This window comes from Coturnix japonica, chromosome 3, assembly GCF_054131305.1.
Source record: "Coturnix japonica strain WE chromosome 3, WE-NBRP24, whole genome shotgun sequence".
NCBI classification, from domain to species: domain Eukaryota; kingdom Metazoa; phylum Chordata; class Aves; order Galliformes; family Phasianidae; genus Coturnix; species Coturnix japonica.
The window spans coordinates 50,811,572-50,834,003 of NC_140665.1; the positions used below are offsets into that span (position 1 = coordinate 50,811,572).

Below are 22,432 nucleotides of genomic sequence, written 5' to 3' on the forward strand. Positions count from 1 at the left end.
GAATAATCAGTTCACAGAGGATGTTACTGGCAAATGCTACTATTCATTTGTGTCATGAAAACCCAGGTCCTGCCTTGCAGCATAATTACCTAAAATCATGGCTTCTGCTGGAAACAGATGGAACTGTTTGGAGAGTCTGTGTGTATGCCTAAACAAGTAATGAATACTTCCTCACTGAAAAGCAAAAGACACTTGGGGCAAATACTGTACACGTAATAGAGGCAAACACTCTCCATTCTGATACTCTGTTTGCACAGTAAATGATGGATAAAACACATCACATATCCCCCATTTCCCTATCTGAAGGAATGTGAAATACAACTTCGCAAAGTAAATCCTAAAACTTTAAAGACAACTGATGGCTTTCGGTAGGATCTTTTCATAACCTGCAGCTGGACGGCAAGAATGAAATCACTTCATCTCCAAGTGCTCCTGTCAATCTGTGTTTCAAAGTGCTGTGGTTTCATCAGGGTGAACAGGGAAGATCCGTGCCTGGAGGACGGCTCCCCTCCGTGCAAGATCCTCCTTGTCGTCTCGGAGCAAGGGAGAGCGCACAAACGAGGGCGGAGGGCGGGGAGGCTCCTCCCAGCGTCAGGTATACACTGGGGCTACGGAATAAGAAGCGGGCTCGTTCCGCGCTTTGCTCGCAGCTCCGACACCACCCGCGGAAAGAACAGCACCAGCGCCGCTGGACAGCTCCAGACAGCTGAGCCCCAGGATCTCACCCTCCTGTCTTCCCGGAGAAGGTCTTGCCCAAAGAACTGAGGGGGAGTGGCATATATTGTATTCTTTTGTTGTTCTTCTTCTTCTTTCTCTCTTCTGTGCCCGAGGACGGTGTGATCTCTGCTACTAATGGAGAAAAAGCGGAAGGAAGAAGGGCAGAAGGGAAAAGGGATAAAGTTGGTTGACTTGCAGAGACGTGAATATTTTTAGTGTCTCGCATTTCACTTTATGCTGGAGCCCTCCAGTTCGCCCAGAGGTCGAGGATGGAGGCAGAGCTGCTGTCTGAGCTCACAGCACTGCCCCTTGGGGGCAATGGGAGCATCCAGCTGGTGCCAGACACAACCCTGCTGCCTCCAGCATGGGGCATGGCCATGTTCACTGTCCGCTGTGTGATCCCTTCACTTTACCTGCTCATCATCACTGTGGGCTTGCTGGGAAATGTCACCCTCATGAAGATCTTCATCTCCAACAGTGCTATGAGGAGTGTGCCCAACATCTTCATCTCCAGCCTGGCTGCTGGTGACCTGCTCCTGCTGGTGACCTGTGTGCCAGTGGATGCCTCCCGCTACTTCTCTGAAGAGTGGCTCTTTGGGGAGGTGGGCTGCAAGCTCATCCCTGCCATCCAGCTCACCTCTGTCGGCGTCTCTGTCTTCACCCTTACTGCCCTCAGTGCTGACAGGTATGAAAGCTGGGCTGTCCCTTTGGCTAGCCCAAGATGATAAGAAAGGTAAGGCACCCCTCCGACAAAGTACCTTTGGGTTTCAGTCCCCTTAGTTCCACCTGTGAGTTGACCATAAGTCTCCTTCCCTCTGACTGATGGCATGTCTGATATCAAGTTAAAAGGTTTCTGCAAAAGGGTTTGCATGTGGCTCCATCTTCTGGGGTGCAAGAAGCAGGAACTGGGGCTTAGCCGTTTTCTACATATCTGGGTAGATACATATCCGGTGCAATGCCAAGTAATTGCTTGTGTATTAAAATCTTATTTGTTAGAGGAACGTTTTAGGTTCTAAATATGATCAGTGCCAAACCACACTGATATGTCAACAGGTAGTGAGCAGTTTAAACTCAGCTGAACACAGGCATAACATAGATTTATTTCTTTCTGCTGAGAAAGTGTATAAGGGAGCATCTCTCTGTGTGTGTCTTTATGCCTTAAAAGAACAGCAGGTTACCTGAGGTGATCATTAGAACTAGTTCAGCCTCTAAGAACTTGGAGACACCAAACTGTTCTACTAGAATTACCACTATTGAACTTTTGATTCAGACTGTCCATTTTGTCTTCCCTGGAGCTTACAGAAAAATGGGGGTAGGGAGAAACAAAATAAGAAGGAAACATCTCCATCTCTTTGCTTCTCATATTAGGAAGAAACAAAGAGCTGGACCCCAAACTTCTGTTCCCAATTAATTTAGATGGATAAATTAGGGATTTAAGGCAAATAAGTAGCAGTTAGACCGTGCTTCATGCTAAGAAATGCTGAATCTGGCACTGTAATTTTGCAAACTTAAAGGAATCTAAATTATCTGTATCTAAGCACTTTTATTCAGCCAGAAATGAAAATGTTAAATTCCTTCTTCATAGGAAGTACCCCTTTTGCTTTTGTTGGATTTTGTTACATTGGTATATAAAGACTTGAAGTTTAATAGTACATCTTCAGACTTAAAGTTTCTTCAAAACTTTAAATACTTTCTTCAATAGAGTATAGCTGTATTTTTCTTACTGCTATATAAATTTTTCGGCTAAGAAAAGCCGATGCAATAAATCATTTGATTTCATCTAAATGTACTCATCAGTGGCCATCAATTTCAGTGCTATTTGAACCAGAATAAAAAATACTTCTCTATAAAGCCTGTAATATATGAAAATTGATTGTTTTCTTGAAGAGAAGCATGAAAATTGTACTTTAAAGTGAATGCCTGTAATGCCTTGATTACCTCAGTTAAAGAGTATGTCAAAAATCGTCCTCAGAGAGTCAAGCAAACCTCGCATTTTTATTTCTGCTCTGTTTCTACTGTTTAAAAAGTATGAATGTGGTATATTACTTGAAATGGGAAGAAGCTATTTGAAGAGGAGATCATATCTCCAGTGAGATATAATGAGTGCTGGTGGTTTGATGTTTAAATCTTTTTTCATTTACTTCTTTAATTAATTAAATAAAAAAAAAGAATTTAAATTCTTTAAATTTTTTCTTTTCCTTTTTTCCTTTTCCATATTGTTTTATATTCTCTTTTAATAACAGTGAAAATTCAGGAAGCAATAAAACTGAATCTATTTGTGCTGGACACATACATAACTAAATATTGTACCAAACAGCTACAGATGGTGTGATGTGACCATATAAGCTCTTGATATATACATTCCTCTAGTAATTTGAAGTACATATTACATGCAAGCATTAGAAATAGTTATATGAAGAATTTAGTAATTCTGTTTCTTTAACTTCTGTAGTTATGTTTTTTGTTATTGACAATAACAATAACAAAAAATAACAGTCAGGAAAAATGGCCACTGGCTTCAGAAAACAGTGTATTTTAACCTAAGAGACCAAATCAGTGAAACTGGCATGGCTCTTAGTGGAATTTCAATTGGACTCGGTTATGCAATTTTGTACAAGAGAAACTTTTCTTGAAACAAAGAGGCAGCATTGGTATGAGTGGTTTTTTGTTTGTTTGTTTTGTTTTCCTTGTTGTTGCACTGAATTGTGGCAAGTTACTAAGCTGTATCATCTTTACATGATTCAAATACAGAGGAAGCTGTACAGTTAATTATGTTGGCAGATGGGCAGAGGTGGCAGCAGCCTGCAGCTAAGAAGTGATCATAGAACCATAAATATCTTGGGTTGGACCTTAAAGATCATCAAGTCCAGCCACAAGAGGTGATGAGGAAGAGAGACCTGGCCAGGGACAGTGTTGTCTCTAGACAGGCAAAAGAAGATGCAAGTAGTTTGGTAGCTGTGATATGGATATAAGGTTCCATTATAATCTAGTACAAATTCTGGTCTGGTAGACAATAATGGCTTTGCAGTGATCTTTTCTTTCCCAGCTAATGCTCCAAGTACATTGTAATATGTGATCACTAACTTATTTCCTATTTTTTGCTCCCTATTACCAGAGAACTATATATAACTCCATGCACTGATTGCACAAAAGGTTTATAAATATTTACAGTTCTTTACAATGTTCTTAAATGAGTTAAGATTAAAAAAAAAAGAAAAAGGATATTCCACAGTGTATTTAGCACTTACTGTTTATGTGGAAATTCAGCCTAGTAAATTACATGTATGGAGTAGAGTTAGCAGTAACAGCTACAGTAGAAACAAAATCTGAGCAATCATTGCCTAAAAACTGAAGCCACAAGGAAAAAAAAAATATAGCACACATTGAGTACATCTTTTTTCTAAACTTGCTTAATTTCATATGGCTTTTGTCACAAAAGTGTCTCTCAACATCGCCTGTGCTTTCACTGTGAGAGGTGTGCATCTTCTGTCTGGAAGTTTCACTACCTGAAAGTGAGATTATTTAGGAGTTTTCTTGTGTACAAATATTATATGAAATTTGTAACACTGCTTCCCAGACTTTCCTAAAGCATTAACAAACTACGTTCATCACAGCAAATTGGCCTAAGTTTGCCTGTTCTCATCTCAGGACCAGCTTCTGGTTCCATCCCATCCTTGAGCTCATGTGGTCTGTCCCTCTGGGTCTGGCTGCTGGGATGGGTAGTGGTGCTCTACTGCAGCCTCACACTTCACAGACCCCAATGGTAGTACTGTCAGTGCAGTGTGTTGGCATCAGAAAAGGGCATGATTTCCTTCTTTGTCAGGAGATCATGCCCATCTCTGGTGCAGAATGTGATGCTAGTGCAAAAGTGCTGATCCAGCTGTACTCTGCCACAGATGAAATGCTCAGGGAGGGAACCCCTTCTCCTCATGACATCATGATTTTCACAATCACAGAGAAACTAAACCGTGTCTTGAAAACTTACTTAATTTTAAAAAACAAAACAATCAAAAAGCAGAGGGTAGATTACAGGGGAAAAACTAGTAACTACAGTGGATGACAAATGAAGAAAAGGACAAAGGGACAAAAATGTAGAAAGCAAAAAAAGAAAACAGAGAGCCAAGGGCCCCATGGGGGCAAAACACTTCCAGTAGCACTCAGCACACCCTGAAAATTCCTGCAGAACCAGTGCATAATGGGCAGGGATGCACTTTACCTGGAAATGTGTCATGGCAAGGCACAGACTGCACTCTTGGATAAGGCTCAACAGATGCTACCATGGAAGTCCCAGACCTTAGTGTGTTCTTGTATGAGTGAAAATAAAGAGGAGAAGTTTAGCCAGTGGGATTATAGCACGGTATGCAAGAAAAGGCATGCCAGTATCACCTTACTTCAAAAAGAACACAAATTAATGTGGAACCTGATTTGAATTAAGCCATGAACTTGTTTACTGCCCTAGGGAGTGCTTTTCCATTTTACATCTATTGTGGGACTTAACTCAAAATGTAAACTAGGGCGTTGGGTCTCCTCACCTTCTTCTCAGGATAAAAGATCTTGTAGTACTGTTCATGATAATGAAGTAGAACACCAAAATGCTGTTTCCATACAGTGTTCAGAAGTGGCTGGAGATGCTCAGGGGTCAGCAGATTAAGAAGTGCTACAGGATGCACCTCTGGCCATACATTTTAAACATGCTAGCGAAAAGCAATTGCATCTATGAAATGCCAAGGGACTTGGGGTGATTAGAGTTTGCTGGAATAAATGGCAGCCTTACAACAGTTTTAGACTAGTCTCTTTCTCTTTGGCTATAATTTATGCTTCATTCTTTATGTGAACTGTAAAACTAGGATTAAATTTAATTTTGCTACTTTCTCTAGATTGAATTTTCTTTTTAATGAAGGGTTTAAATGTGTTAGCTCAAATACAGTCCTGCTGCACTGTAATGAAGACTGTGAAGCTGAACAGTGGAGCAACTGGCCCTACTAAAACTTAAACAGCATCTTCTTTTTGTTCTTCCTAAAAAAATATTATCTTTGATGAAGCTTTTAATTGTGTAACCAGCTAACAGAGTTATTTTTACGAATTCCATGACTCCTTTCCTACATTTAAAAAATGTAATACTAGAATGCCTGAATGAGATGCTTAATAATGTATGCAATAACTTTGTATAGCTAAACTATTTGATCCATTTTCAAAAAAGTATTTGCTTTAATTATGGAAGATTTGGAAGGCTGCTTTTTCTCCAATAAAAGTGTAAAGAATTTCAAAATATTTTTCTATATGCTGACCTCTGACTACAACAGATGATAAAAAACACAATGGCTCAATTTGCTTAGTAACTACTTCTCATCAGTAAAAATACTTTTAATTAGAACTTCTTGTTACTCTCCTTTAGAATTTATCTAAAGTTTCTTCTTTTGTCAGGTGATGATTAAAGCTGAAATATAGTGAATAGAGACCTCTAAGATCTTTATTTCTTATTACATACTGTGGAATAGATGAAGAAAAAAGTGTACATGACTTCCTTGCCTGCTGCCTCATCTGCTATAGGGTGGCTGGACTCAATCTCTTCCAGCCCCTATAATTCTGTGATTCCTTTTGAGCTTTAATAGCCAGCATTCAAGGATTAAATATCCATGACAAGGAGAACAGCATTAAATGACATCCTGGAAATTACTTAAAATTAGCCAAAGAATAATAATTAAAAAGAAAAATCCAGAGGTAAAGTAAAAGACTGTATACAAGAGAAATAATGCCTTAACTGTAGAATAAAATAGGAAAACAAAATAATACTGAGCCAGTAGAACTAAAATCTTTAAATGTGGAAAGCCTAATGTTGCTGGGCTAGATGCTTCTCTCGCTTTAGCCTGTAGCAGTATGGTTACAATTATGTGATAAGAGACAAAGCAAAATAAATTAAAGAGAGAATGGACAAGATTTTTCTCACACTTTTTTTTTTTTTTTTTTCTTCAGCTTACCCTCTAGTTTATATGAGCAAACTTGACTCACAAAATAAAGGTTGCCAGACATGTTTGGTGAAACTATCATATTTGGTAAGGATCAATATGTATCAATACAGTCTCTAATTCTCAGAGGTCTTTCCAAACACCTGATCTATCTTAATCCTCTCCCTCTGCTATTCAGAAGAGACATGGGGTTGGGCTTTTTCTCAGCTTTTTGTACTAAGAAACTTAGCTTGGCCATGTGGTTTCATAGTCTTGAAAGACTATGAAAATTACCAGAAACCAATATGAAGCTCATGTAGCCATAGCACTGCAAAACAATTCCTCACATAAAATTTAAGCATTTTGATCCAATGGAGAATGGCATGATATAAAAATACTGGATTACAAAATCAACGAGGTAGGAAGGAACCCCCAGTTGTCACCTAGCTCAGACTGCTTCTTGGAGCAGGATCACCCAGTGCAGGTTGCTCTGGATTCAGAATATCTCCAAGGAAGGAGTCTCCACAACCTATCCAGGAAAATCTCCTTGATCACTTTTGCAGTAAATAATGCTTTTCTTATTTTTTAAGCAAAAATTTCTTTTTTAAAATCCATTGCTCAATAATAATGGATGTGAAAAGGAAAAAAAAACCTGCACCCCTCAGATCTCTCAGATGAGTTGCTTAGAATGAGGATAATGAACAATGGGACAGTGTTGTCACAGTCACAGTAAGTTGGTTGTCATTGCAGAAGCTCTACCATTATGACCACACAGTGTACTTGATCTAAACACTAGTAGGGTTATAGTTGGGCAGAGATGGGCCTATGCTCTTCTTTTGAGAACATCTCTCTTTACCATTACTTTGTGTACAAGATTATTGTGAGGATGGGTAGCCAGCAAGCTGAAAGTGATACTCCAGGTAATATGGCAGGCTGCAAATCGACTGGCTTCACATGCTGCACATGACAAAGTGGGATATCCGCCCTCAGTGGTCTCACTCACAAGAAGCCTGAATTAGAAGCCAGTTCTTAAAGGAAGTCAAGTGGTTTTTTTTTTTGTTTGTTTGTTTTTTGTTTTAATTTTTTTATTAATTCAATTTTATTTTATTTGTTCAGGGTTTTTTGTTTGTTTGTTTGTTTGCACATATTGGGCTATTAGCCCTTTTCTGCTTTCTGGCTCTTCTCAAACTTTGCAGACACAAATGTCTTTTAAACTCTTTTCTTTTTTTGTGCTCTTCAAAAACAGCTTAGTCCTCAAGATGGCAAAGTGAGAAGTGTCTGTGGTGCTTATCCTAGTCTGTGATCAATCAAATGCCTTTATTGAGCTGGCAGCAGACAGTTTTGCTTTGATTAATGTAAATGTTGGTGTCCAAAACTGTTTTTCCTGTTTCCTGTTTCTGAGATTAATCCAGTAGCAAGCTGTGCCTGTAACAGGTAAAACAGCAATTGAAAAATATATCCAGCTGAATTCTTACCAAGCAGGGCTGAACACAGATCTATAGTGCTAAAACTTGTCTCTGTGTTTATTTTAATATATTAGTTAAACAAAGCATATCCAGTCACAGTCTCTCAGCTTAAATGTGTGTCTCAACTAGTAACTTTTAAGTCCATGCCAAGATTGAGCCCAACTTGACATCATGATTACAGTTAGCAAGTTCTTACAAGTTCATGAAATCTTGTATGATACTCTTCTGTCATTCTCATGACTAATCCAAATATTCCTCTCCTCTCCTCTCCTCTCCTCTCCTCTCCTCTCCTCTCCTCTCCTCTCCTCTCCTCTCCTCTCCTCTCCTCTCCTCTCCTCTCCTCTCCTCTCCTCTCCTCTCCTCTCCTCTCCTCTCCTCTCCTCTCCTCTCCTCTCCTCTCCTCTCCTCTCCTCTCCTCTCCTCTCCTCTCCTCTCCTCTCCTCTCCTCTCCTCTCCTCTCCTCTCCTCTCCTCTCCCACACAGAGTCCAGCAAGAGGGCCACAAAGATGACTGAGGGCATGAATCATTTCCCTTATGGGAAAAGGCTGAAAGACTGATCATCTTCTTGGAGAAGACTTGAGAGAGAATCTGTTCAGGATTCTAAAGTACAGGAGTCAGATGGATGGGGACAGACTCTTCAGTGGTGTGTAGTGACAAGAGGCAATGGGGAAAAAATGGGACTTAAGTTCTATACACACATGCAAGAGTACTTCTTTACTGTGAGAGTGGCAGAGCACTGGAACAGGTTGCCCAAGGAGGTTGTAGAGTCTCCTCCTATGGAGATATTAGAAGTGTGCCAATAAACCAATGTTCTGCATTCAGGTTTACTCATATTATCCTTTTCAAAATATCTGACCTTTTACATTTTGATCTAAACATTTTACCAACTACCAATAAAAAACAAAACAAAACAAAAAGATGAATCATTTAGCCTTTCCCAGGAGCTTTCAGTCCCTTTTGTCCCCTTTGTAGGACTATTGCAACCCTTGGCAGTATGATAGGCTGTAATCACTGTCCAATGGCTTCTTAAGTATTGCCCATTTTTTCTTGTTGTTGCTGTTTTTTTTTTTTTGTTTTGTTTTGTTTTTTCCTCCTTCTTTTTAATTTGGTTTTGAGGTGTATCAGCACAAAGTACTCTAGAGAAAGAGGTAGGAGTATAATGGATTAGGATGAGCCATGAAGCAGCTTCTTTTGAAGTCAAGTGTATGAGAGGGAAATAGCATAATGAACTCAGGAGAGACAGGTTCTTTCCCAATGAAATTTACATACTAATTGAGAACTGAGACATACATTTAAGAAGGTATTTGATAGTTTATAAGGTTGCAAAATGTTATAACTCAACATGAAGATATTCCTTCTTTCACAATTCTATTGGGTACAGGAGATTGTAATGAAAGCACTCAGTACCATGGGTGTCCAACCTTTTAGCTTGTCAGGGCTGCATTGAGTGAAAAGGAATTGTCTTGAGATGCATATAAGATATATTATATAGTTCATGTGTATAAATAACACAACTTCAATTTTTTAAAAAAATTACTAGAAAATACTAGAAAAGAAATACTAGAAAAGAGGGCAACAAAAACATAAAACTAGCGGGTTGGACATTTTTGCTCTCTACAAACAAAACCAGTATCTGCAGAATGGGCAAGTTTTTGCTTGTGTCCATTGGTAGAAACTGCAGCTTCAAAGAAAGGAAATACTATAAAAATATTTCCAGAGATGAGATGCTTTTGTCAGCATAGATAATGACAGAGTATGTAGAATGACAGAATTTACATGAAGGCTTTTAATTCATACTTATAATTATTTCCTGATCTTCTTGAGTACCAATAATTTTACTGTTTCGTCAGTGAAGTAAAGGAAAAGATAGATTTTTAAAAATAATTTGCCTAAATAATTTGCTTCTTACTCTGATTTACCTGATTTACCGATGATGTTTTATTTACAAAAAGTACACAATTGTAATCCGAATGGTTGGTGGTATATTTTAGCCTTACTTGAGCTTTATACAAAAGAAGATGCTGGATATTCATTTTGGGAATACTTGTAAGTTCACCTAGTTTACATTTGATTTTATCTGTAACCTGTCTCTATGTCTTTGCAGATATATAAACAACATGACAGATTTTGTAAAATTCTTAGTGCTTTTTCCTTCTCATTGACACAGACCACTGAGATCTTGGAAGAATGCCATCTTGTATTCAACTGAAGGACAATGCTGAAGTTTTTTGGGCTGAACCCAGCTTTTATTTTTTTCTCTTTTTGTGGAAAAGGGCCCTTTGCTTGAAAGACTTCAAATTTAGAGTTAGTCATAGCTCAGCAATATGTGCCATGGCACAAATATTCCATATATTTTCTGGTAATATAAAAGCTTCTGAAAATGTCTCCAGTGTAGATATTAACAGAACCAAATGCTGCTTAAGTGATGAATTATGACATGGTCATTGTCTTGTGTGAAGCAGGTCAGGTCCCTTGGTTTGTTCAACCTTGAGCAGAGGAGGTGGAGGGGAGGCCTGATGCTGGCTGCAGCATCTCACAGGGAGTGAAGGGGCAACAGTGAGCTCTACTCTCTGTGACAGCAACAGGGCCCGAGGGAACAGCATGGAGCTGTGTCAGGCGAGGGGCAGGTGGGGTTTAGGGAAAGATTATTTACCAGAGGGCTGGTAGGCATGGAACAGACTGCCCAGGGCAGTGGGCATGGCCCCCAAGTTGATGGAGTTCTAGAAGTGGTTGGACAGTGTTCTCAGGCATAGGGTTCGAATTTTGGGTTGTGCTGTGTGCAGCCAGGGGTTGAGCTTAATGGTCACTGTGGATCCCTTCCAACTATGCATATTCCGTGATTCTGTGATTCAACAAAGCAATGCAGTACAAAAATAGAGGAAAAAATATTAGAGTATAAAATATACATCCTCTTTATTCAATATGCTTTGTCCCCATATCAGCCCTTCTACAGCAACATGAAGTCTTGAAGAAATGAGCAGATGCGAAGACTTGACGTCACCTCATCTGAATGAAATGAAATAGAAGGTCTGTCTTTATGTAATGAAATCAAGGCAGACAGCAATAGGAAGTAAATTATTGCCTAATAAGGTCACAGTTTGTGCTGGGAAGCCTTTATGCTTCGTGCAGAAGTTGCTGTAACAGAGTAAAGGATCTCTTTACACATTTGTGTAGTGGGAGTTTCTCATTTTGTGTTAGAAGAAATGGTAAACAAATTATCAGAAACAGTTTAATTTCCTACTCCATTATATGTGTGAAGACACAGTAAAAATCCTTTGTGAATTCAGAGAGAATATGACCATAAATAGCCATTATTTAAAATCATTTAATGGTAAGTTTATCATGGTCATGAGAAAGAGTGAGCTCCAAGACACATTTTAATTCAGATATTCCCCCCAAAAAGGATTTTCTAAGGTACCAAGATTCCGCGCCAGACATTTCCATGGCATTGTCAATTCCACTGATGGCTTAAGCAAACTCACAAGTCATGGCATAGGGATATAGCTTTGACCCACAGTTCTCCAAACTTCTGCTTGACATACTGAGGATTAATAAGTACTGTGAGGACCTGTAAAACAGTCATAAAGTGTACTTGGGATTGCAATTCCATTTATTAGCATTATCTGCAGCAAATGCATTATGACACAAACTTACCTTTTGACAATGTTTAGATAACTGTTCATACTAATATATGTTTGTTATAGATATGTATCTACAAATGTATATGTATCTATAAGTGTGGATAAGGAGTTCTATCACTGAGTGGAGACCTCTAACTTACAGCACTTCTCATTGAAAGCTCACTGAACAGATGAAAGAGAAAAATAAGCACCTCAAAGGGTGTTTTAATACACATAGATACTGAATTACTGTTCAACAGTACATTGCTGACTAGAAGGAGCTTAAGAGGAATAAAGTTAGGTACCTGGAATATGAATCTCTCCTGACTCATGTTAAACTTCTCTTTTAATGGTAAGTAAAAATAATTTCTCCATTTCATGAAAGTTCTGTTATTTCAAGAACGTAAAATCAAATTAAGACCAAAAAAAGGCATCAGATAAAGTAACCTTCCAAATTTCCATAGTTTAGTCCAACTGAAATCTTTTACTGAATGTTCAGTTTTAAGCAAAGCATAAAAACATATTTTACTTCTTGAAAAGAAATATTTATCAAAATCAGAATCATAAAGTTCAGCAAAGAATTAATGCAGCTTTGAAATATTTCTTTCAAAGTGTATTTAGCCTTTTACAATTGATCTTTCCTTGTAAGAAGTTTCCCTGGGTATCAACTTATGCAATTATTTTTTTTGTAATAGAAAATTTCCTCACCAGCGTCTACTTCTGCTCTTTTGTCAGCTTTCCTGTAGCGATTTTTCCATTCTCTGTAACATTTCCTGTTTTCACTTTAGTGGTCACGAAATTATTAATACTGCAAAGGTTTATCTATAATCGTATATAATGGGACAGTTTCCCAAAATGAGGAAGCAGAAGCTTCCAACTCTTTATGTGAACATGCTTATGTTATTTAAGAGTTTAATACTTCTGGACAGGCTCTTGGCTGTCATTCTTGTTTGACTCTATAAAGAAAAATATGTTTTGAGTGTTGCAGCCAGGACAGTATATCTATGTATACAATGGAGCTGAGGAGTAAGGGCAAAGGGCTGGTGGGGTGGTACTGCTTCTGTGAGTGGGAATTAGGTGGTTGCAGGAAGGAGGAGATAAGGAAGAAGTTCTAGTATGAATGTGCTGGTTTTAGAGTGGGATGGAAGTACAGAGGTTGGATGTGCATTTGGGGATTTGCTGGGAGGATGTGGGACAAAGAACAGAGTAGTAGTGGCTTCCGTGTTTTCTTTGGGCTGGCACAGAATGTGCGACAGATTGCAACTTTTCTTCAACTCATTTTGCCACCTCTGATGGATATGTATGCAGTGGAAGATAAAAGACTTAGAAAATGCAAATCTGAGAAAGATTACAAACCCTATGCTGGTTCATAGTAGATAAAAAGTATGACATTATTTTGGTCAAAGGTATGAAGTTGCCTAAATTGTTGTATGAATACCTTTTAATATGTAACTGCGTTTTTATCCCTTTCAGGTACAAAGCAATTGTAAAGCCCATGGACATCCAGACCTCCAGTGCAGTGCTACGGACCTGTGCAAAAGCCATTGCCATTTGGATAATCTCCATACTCCTATCAGTTCCTGAAGCAGTGTTTTCCGAACTGGCCCACATCAATGACACAGATAACGCCACTTTCACAGCATGTATACCATACCCCATGACAGATGACATGCACCCAAAAATCCATTCTGTGCTGATTTTCCTTGTGTATTTCCTTATTCCTCTTGCCATTATTAGTATCTATTACTATCATATTGCAAAGAGTTTAATAAGAAGTGCCCATAATATCCCTGGAGAAAACAATGAGCACTCAAAACGACAGGTAAGCAATTTGATGTTTACTCCCACTGAAACATTATGTGTTGTGTGCACTTACAAATGGAAGAACAAAAAATGTAAAATCAAAGTTGCCAGGCTAAGCAGAGCTCAGATTCCACATGCATGATCTAAGTATACGACTATCTGAAAAATGTCTTTGCTGTCCTAATTACTCAGTATTAAACTCAATATGTAAGTTAATACAAAGGAAAATATAAATTCAGTAACAACAAGACATATTCCTGAAAGAAGTATGTGCGCATAAGTGTTGCTAGTGTAACCACTGCTTGTGGTTTTACTGACTTCACCTCTTCCTGTATGCTACTACCAGGGGGACAAATCTTACATGAACTTCTTTTAGAATTGTCTCTTTTTCTGCTCAGAAATGAAAAATACTGGCTCTTAGAGGCTTGGAGGCTCTTCTCAGGCTGAGGGATGATGAAAATATCATCATTAATTGAACTATTTTGGCCACCTGAGTAGATCTATCTTGGATACAATCCTGAGCTTACAACTGAACTTTTCTTAATAATCTTTCTGTTGTAGTTGCTATAGAATTTTCAGTATAGAGTCTGTATACCTTTGAGACAATACATTTTAATAGCCAACTTCCTGATAAGGCCCTCCACACCATAAGATAGCCATAAGATAGCAACTGGCTGTTCATTAACACAATTGTTTATGCGCCAACCTCTGCTTTTGCCATGAAAATGCCTTAATCACTTTAAAAATGCATTAGTATTGATAGAGAAAACTACTTATAATTTAGCTTTTTTCTGCCAGCGCTGTAGAAAATATCTTTATGCTCAGAGAAATCTCTTTGCCTAGACAGAACACACACATTCTTTTCGAAAGAAAGACCCCATTCCCTCATGTCATTTTAGCTCAGCATTTCATTTCTACTCTAGTCTGTTTCTTGTAAAAATGCATACATATTAGCACTTCATGTACTATGTTATTTTCTGTGAAATACTGAGAGCCTTTTGGCTGAACTCACAGGATGGAAACAATATTTAATTTATATCCAATTTCTGAACCTACATGTATTTTCAAATTAGAATTTTTTTTTCATTCCACTTTGGTATTTTTTGTTTGATCTATGGGACTCAGAAGAATAGAAACATCTAGTGTACTTACATATCTCCCAGCAAGAGAAAGTAAATTCAGATTATTGCTATCAGTTCACATTTCTTTATACAACAGCACAAAACTACGATATTCACATGCTGCCTCTGTATCTTTTACTCTGCTGTTGCTATCTGGCCCAGTGCAAATCATACCAAATTGCAGTGGTACAGCTTTCCCATCTTCTGTGAAACGCCAACTGTTTTTTGCTCAGATGGAGATAAGGAAATTTCATTTACAGATTTGTTTCATGGATTTTGAAACTCTGTTAGAAAAAAGTCACTTGCTTTTTAACAAGTTAAATTTGATAGTAATTCGTGCAAAGCCAGAAAAACTTCCCATGCCCATGAAACTTTGGTACCTGCCACAAACAGTAAATCTTTTGGAATGAATATTTAGAAAGCTTCTACCTCCCTTTGGCACCATTAATAGGCCAGTTTCTCTCCATCTCTCAGTTTTGGGACCACTGCGTATGCTCATTTCCTTTCAACTCTTCATCCACTCTGAATATCTACATTGTAATCCAATTATACTTTAGTACTGCAAATAAAGTACATTTCTTTCAAGACATTATTGAAGACTGGTCAAGCCTTTCATCTTACCCTGGAATTAAGATGCTTCAGACTGTGTAATGAGCTATTTTGCTGGTTTCCACTGGAGAGAGGTGCAAGCCTGAGGCATTTCAGGCAAAATAACAGCATGTAAGTAGTATCTTAAGGCTAAAACCGTAGGTGACAGGCTTACAATGTTTCTTGATTTCAAAACCAGCAGTTTCAAAATAACTTCTAACTAAAGCTGTTTCAAGTCAAGATACATCCTTTGGTGCATGCTTTGAGGTGATGTGCCAATGCATACTTGGGTCATGAAGTGTTCTTGCTTCATATAGAAAGAGCAACCTTCTGTAACTGCAAACAGTTAGCATTTTGTACTGCACGTAAAGTGAATGTGGGAAAGTAAATGAGCCAGAAAAAATAACTGGTCTTATGATAATTCTTAATATAAAGTGAAATGCTACATGTTTTAACTGTCTGTTATGTGTAGTAGTTTTATTCACTGTTGTTGATTTGAGTTCTCTTCATCTTTTTAGATGGAAACTCGGAAACGTCTGGCAAAAATTGTTCTAGTTTTTGTTGGCTTCTTTGCTATCTGTTGGTTTCCTAACCATGTGCTATACATGTACCGGTCTTTCAATTACAATGAGATTGATTCATCAATAGGGCATATGGTTGTTACCTTAGTGGCCCGAGTGCTAAGCTTCTGCAACTCTTGTGTCAATCCATTTGCACTGTATTTGCTCAGTGAGAGTTTCAGAAGACATTTCAACAACCAGCTTTGCTGCCGGAAGAAATCTCAGCGAGAGAGATCTGCCAGTTACTTGCGCAACTCTTCTGCCATACAGACAACTTCCCTGAAAAGTAATACCAGGAACACAGTGACTAGCGTGACACAACTGAATGGGCACAACTTGAAACAAGAAATGTCATTATGATTTAATAGGTGCAATTTTTGACTACAGAACAAAACTGAACTTTTTCTTTGCAGTTTGTAACTCAATTTTGGCTCTCATATGCTTAGACCATCTGAACTTGGAGTCCATTAAAGCCTGTCTAGTATGAGATTGTTTCAGATCAGTCTTAATGTTAGACAGAAGTGAAGAGCGTATTTTTTTGAGAAGACAAAGATGACTGGCTTCATACCATGTGTTAAAGAAGATAATGGCATACACTTAACATATAAGAAAAACATAATAGTGTGAAAATTAGTGTAGCTCATGTAATGGTTGAAAAATGATAGATCTTCTCATCCCAAAAATATGTATTTTCAAGTGAATATTCATCCAGGTACATGTCTAATAGATTTTTTGCATGATTTTAGCTGTGTAATTTAAACAACTATTTCTCATAAAGTCTTACAGGCTTTTTTTTGGACAAATTAAGGAGTTATTCAAAGTTATAGATTTCAGTTTCAGATAAAAAATAGAAATATATCAAATGTCAGCTCTTTACCTCATTTAAATCTACCTTGTTTAATTCACTTTGACAGACATATGGATGAGAGCTTTGGGGTCATTTATTTACTATTTAAAAGTCAGAAGTTTATGTTCTAAAATTTAATTCTGCTACCATAAATTTAAAGAATATTAAAATTAAAAAGCAATAATAAGATTTCTCAGAGACTAATTGATTTGGGGTCCAAGTACAATTTGGGATAGTTATAATCAGGAATCTAGGTACTCCAGTGAGTGTCTGTACTAGTGTTTGAGCTGGGACCAGAGCTCCTCCTTTAAAGTCCATATCTCATTTCTGGTTTCAGTTTGCCCCTCAGAGCAGTCTCATAATATAGAACCCAGATCACTTTCAGGCAAAACCAAACTGAAGGATGCCCTGCAGAAACATACCATACCACTAACGATCATCTTGCCCATGGGACCAAAGAAGCTCTAGTCTGATATAGTTCCTAAGGAATGAATCATAACTAACAGCTAGCATTTGTTGCTCAGTCTTCTTGCACACACAGTTTACAAGTCTAAACACTTAGTACTGTTGAAAACCTCACTTCTTTTCCGTTAGATTCTTGTGCATGAATAACCACTGAACTTCAGAAAACTCTAGTTAGACAGCCTATAAGAAGAATATACAATTTTTTTTTTCTTTTTTTTTTTTTTTTTTTTGGTGTGAAACATTCCAGTTCCATGGTCAACACCATTTTGTGGCTATGGAAAGAGTAGTTCTTCATCAGTCCTCTCCAAGAGGACAATTTCAGTGTTCTTGGTCAGAGCAGAGCTAGAACTAAAACAGCAGGGAGCAGTGAGGGCGTCTATGATTGCCCATTACTGTCCTGTCCAGAGCACATCTTGTGGGACAGTTTACTGCTTTCTCTGTTCATTCATAGTTCTTTCCAGTAATATCTTTCACAAGTTTTGTAAAGCTGCTCTTTAAACCATAATAGCAAAGTGGATCAACTTTAAAAGTCCTCATTTAATTTTAGGACTATTTTTCTTGGCTTTTATTTTTTTATTTTTATTATTTTTTTTAAGGTTGAACCTTTTCATGATTCAGAACAAGTAGTCAAGTAGACTGAAGTTTGTTGCTGCAAAAAGTCATGGAGGGGTATCAATACAAAAGTTTCTAAACTGTTCCCTGGACAACCTGATCTAGTGAGTGTCAACCTTACCCTCTGCAAACCTTCCAACCCAAGCCACTCTAAAATTCTATCAGTTTGGCTGCATTAGCTCTTGTTGAAAGAGCTGATTGATGGGGTAAGATCTGATTTTATATGATTTTAAATAGCTCTTCCTTTCAAGTGGGTTGAAGCTGCTCAAACACAGATCTTTCTTTGTTACAACACTATAACCTACATTTCTTCAGCAACTTCTATAAAATGAATAGTAGAAAGGACAACAGAAGTTTTGTTTGGTTTTCAGGATTGGTTGCAAGTCTCAGATATTCAAAAACTGACATATCAGTGCAGTGTAGCAGCCTAGAGTTCCCTTTGTCCTTGTTAGTGCACTTGCTAATACTGTTTTATTTGTAAATCTGTGGAGCTAACTGAAGTTCAAAAATTCTTTCCCAGACATTTATCTTTAAGGCTACACATCTACCTACCCCTATCATTAAGGCACCAAGATGTTATCTGGGTATAATCTGGACATGGTTTAAGCTGGTAAGACCTATGGTATATAACTGCTGCAGCTCCATACTGCCTGCCCTAGCTAACTACAATAGTTCAGTGACTTCAGTGGCTTCCTGGGACACTTCACATGAAAGAGCAGGTTGACATGATTTTATAAATCTCTCAGGAACAGTTAAGGACTTTGCCATCCATAACTGCCTAATATTATTTCATCCTCCCTGACTCCATTTCTCCTCTTCTATTCTTCCTCCATGCCTTAAATCTGCATGAGCTTGCACATTCTCATATCTTCTCTTTAACTTTATGCCACTATTTTCAGAATGCCAGACAGTTTTCAGTTTCTCTCTTTTGATCAGTTTTGAATTATTTTTATCCCCAGATATTTTGCACTCATAAAATACAAAATCATAAAGCCTTCCTTTCTCAGTGGTGATCATTAACCATGATCAAGTTTCTGGTTTATTTCTGGATTTTTTCTGGTTCCCTGCCTCATTTTATTTGGCAATCTCTGCACAGTGTAGAGTTTCATAGGACTTAAAATCCATTGTATTTTTATTCCCTAGAGTCATTTGTCTCATATAGACATCTCTAGATGATACAGATATCTTACAAGAAAACTACTTATCTAATGTTTAGTACACTTGATGATTATGTTTAATTTATACTTCTTTTACCCACTGTCTTAAATTGCTATGTGTGGACACTGTTTGTGTGTCTTCTGGGAGAACTGCAAGCTGGAGCCTGTTCTTTTTAACTGTATGAGAAAGGTACTCCCAGGTAGGCTGTAACTCCTTCTTGACAGGAATTCAGCATTATTTCCCTGCGGCTAATACTCAAAACCTGTTTTGAGTAAGTAACCTTAAATGTATATGCCTCCTTGCAAACTCTGGTTGTGTGGTGTGTGGATGTTGCTTAATTTGTCTGGAACTTTGTTAGGCGTGTAGCTAATACAATATGTACATTTTGAAAGACTCTGTTACTGTGCTTTTGTACACACTGTATACAAATGCAGCCGTATGTATGATGTTGTTTCCAGACAATGCTGAGTGCTAACAATTAAAATATGGTCATAGAATGCATTACATGAGGTATTTTCTTCTAATTCTGGAGTCAAACAAACAAAAGAAAATGTCTATCAGTTCATGCTATTTTTCAGGTGATACACCAAGATTTATTCCAAAACATTTGTTGAAAGGTCATTTAATTCTTTCTCTATTGTTAAAACTTCTTTTTTTTTTTTTTCTTTTTCTTTTTTTTTTTTTTTTCCCAGAATCATCATCTTGTTTTTTGTCTCCTAGACAATCAATCTTTTATTGATAAAACATACACTCTGAAAAATGTGACAATAGGAGCAATCACTGTTTCTTCTATATAAACCTGCTGTTTTTTACTAATTTTCTGGACTAGAACTAGTGCAAAGTAAGCCCAATGGCATCTTGTCACCCCATCCTGCCCGAAACAGAAATAATACAATACTGAATCCTGAGCTGTCAGTATGGCTGAGTTCTGAACAGACTTGAGGTACCTCAATTTAGCGTTACATTGTGAAGTGAAAATTGTCTTCAAGAAAGCCACTTTGGTTAAAATACAAAATGATATATTTTCCCAACATACCTCTTTTTATATTTTTATTTTCTCAGGGAAAAAAAAAAATAATAGAAAAATAAGCAAGAAAAAAGTAAATTTGGGAGCAGAAGAGAAAAGATGCTTTTTCAGAATCTATACAAATACATATTAAGTGCTCGTTTCCAGTACCATTTCATTCACCACTTATTTCTAGAATACTAGTCTGTTGCGTAATTGTCAGCATTTCAACGGTGTTGTTACTTAAGCCCGCAGAATCATTGAATATTTTTTAGCATCCACTTATTTTTATTTTATATATATATATAATATATGTAAATGTATATATTTTATTATATTTGAAGTGCTTGCAACAATCATAGCATTCTACACAGATGCTACTGTCTTCCTCCCCTTTCAGGCACTATGGTAAGTGTTCTCATTCTCCTGCCTGAGAACAGCCAGAGGGGCTCCATCGGCTGTGACAGAAGACTGTTTGGGAGGAGGAAGAATGAGAATAAGGATAGACCATAAGTAAGGTTTCCTATGGTCCTTGCTGGTCTGGTTTAAAGATTGCCAGCATTACTGTATTTTGGCAAACACAGTTTGAGTGCATAAAATGTTTTTGATAGGTTAGGGGGCCTGTGGGATCTGGGGATTATGGAACAGGAAAAAAGACACATGAAAATGTGCCTGCTTTAGTTCAAGAGATATAGCTTTCCAAGGGGAAGTTTCATGTTTCAAGCTATGGAAATACATCACAAAAGTAGAATCAAGTACATCCAGACACTTCTATAATTGGTCCTCATCCAGTGAAGTGGGATCTTTCTGAAGCAAACTGACATCACAGCGGTAAGTCAGAACTTCTGTGAAGAGAGAAGTCTGGCTGAATAACTTGAGTCCATACTATACATTATAATACATTTTGCAGCTGCTAAACTGGCAGGTTGACATAAAAAAAACCCACCATTGTTTAGTCAGATGTGCTTTTCATTTCTGCTTTAATTTATACAATTGTCTAATTCATTCTGGACAATTTGCTCTTATTTCTGGTTGTTTCTGACTTCTTATTCCTAGTACCACCACTATCTCAACGACTGGCAATAATACAAAAAACTTGCACTCGCTGTTAAAAAACATCCATTAGTGACCTTTATGATCAAAGTCAAAAGGAAAATAGTAATATATTGTGCTGAAAATGATCCTTTCCCCACACCCTCTTTTTGTCTTTTAGGGTATATAGCTGAGGACTGTCATTATACAAGGTAAATTTAAAAAGCTAAGGATTTTGTATTATGTTTATACACTTAGTACATTTCTGTAGCACTGGTTTTGAACAGAAAGGTAAAATCCATGGTGACACTCAACTAATCTGATGAACTGTTTTTAATCTTATCAGTCAGGAGAGGGATTTTATTACTTCATTCTGTAAACAAAGGGAATAATCTGTGAGTCAGAAGCTCTGTGCCCTGACTTGGTTAGTGCACCACAGATCTACCTCATAGTGTACTTTTTATTCAGAAAAGACATTTTTGAGTAAATACAAAAAGGTCTCAGTGCACTCTCTCCCAAGTGAGAGTCAGTCCAGTTCTGAGCTGCTCCATGATCCAGTATGAAAGGCTGTCTTGTTTCACTGCTACTCCATGCCTACAGACTGCCTGTGTCATCTATCTCCAGCAGTCCACTCCAGCAGACCTACTGTGCAGGCCACAACTTCTTGCCCTAGCTCCTGTAAAGATGGAGGAGGACCCCTCTGTGTCCACACTGTAGGCTGCTCTGGAGTGGCCACATTGTTTCCACTTAGGATTAAAGACAAGATGTCCTGGTGACGGAAAGCATTTTTCTAAGTACTTGCTCTACAATGAGCAGCTCCTCTAGCATTTGTACCATGTAGCACTCATCTGCTTGTCCTTCTCATTTAAGTCCTCTCAGGGCATTCCCACTTCATGGGCATGCAGCATTTGGTTTCTCACAGTAACTAGGGACAAAAATTACACGGGTGAGCACCTTTGGAAAGCTAGCACTGCTTGATGTCACTAACTATGCTTCACCTGATCTAATAAAGCAATTTTTATCTGTGGACCATAGGCATAAAGGGTGAGTGCCTGAGAGCACTTTATGTCCTCTCTCTCATGCATTGTGACTGTCATTTCTCACACTGCAAACACCATACTTAAATGAAACCTATAAGCACATCTCAAGATCTGCCTGCTATTGCTGAATCTCTTTGCAACAGCTGGTGTGGAAAATGAGCCCTTGCCCAAGTGACAGAGCTGTTGTTGTCCTGCTGTTCTCAGTGGCATCACTAACAGCCTTTCCACAGGACTGTGCACAGCTGTGCACTGCCCACTGCCCAGGAGGAGACTGGGACTGCATTCCAGAGTTCAGTTATGCATAGCCTATGACTGTTTATTTTAAGAATTATGACTCTGGTGTTACACTCAGAGAGAAGGATAGAAAAGCGGAAAGCAACAAAACAAAATCAATATGATATAAAAGCACTCCCAGTTACAAAATGACAAAGTATCTTTTTCTTACACATCCT

The 22,432-nt window shown here is 37.9% G+C and overlaps 1 protein-coding gene across 1 annotated transcript; it reads left to right on the plus strand.

The window, feature by feature from the left end:
- The first annotated feature begins 590 nt into the window (after window positions 1-590).
- On the plus strand, window positions 591-19,403 carry NMBR (neuromedin B receptor). The gene is made up of 3 exons (XM_085541568.1): window positions 591-1,402; window positions 13,222-13,570; window positions 15,779-19,403. The coding sequence occupies exons 1-3, from the start codon at window positions 987-989 to the stop codon at window positions 16,178-16,180; spliced, it is 1,167 nt and encodes a 388-aa protein (XP_085397694.1). The 5' UTR covers window positions 591-986; the 3' UTR covers window positions 16,181-19,403.
- The last annotated feature ends 3,029 nt before the right edge of the window (window positions 19,404-22,432 follow it).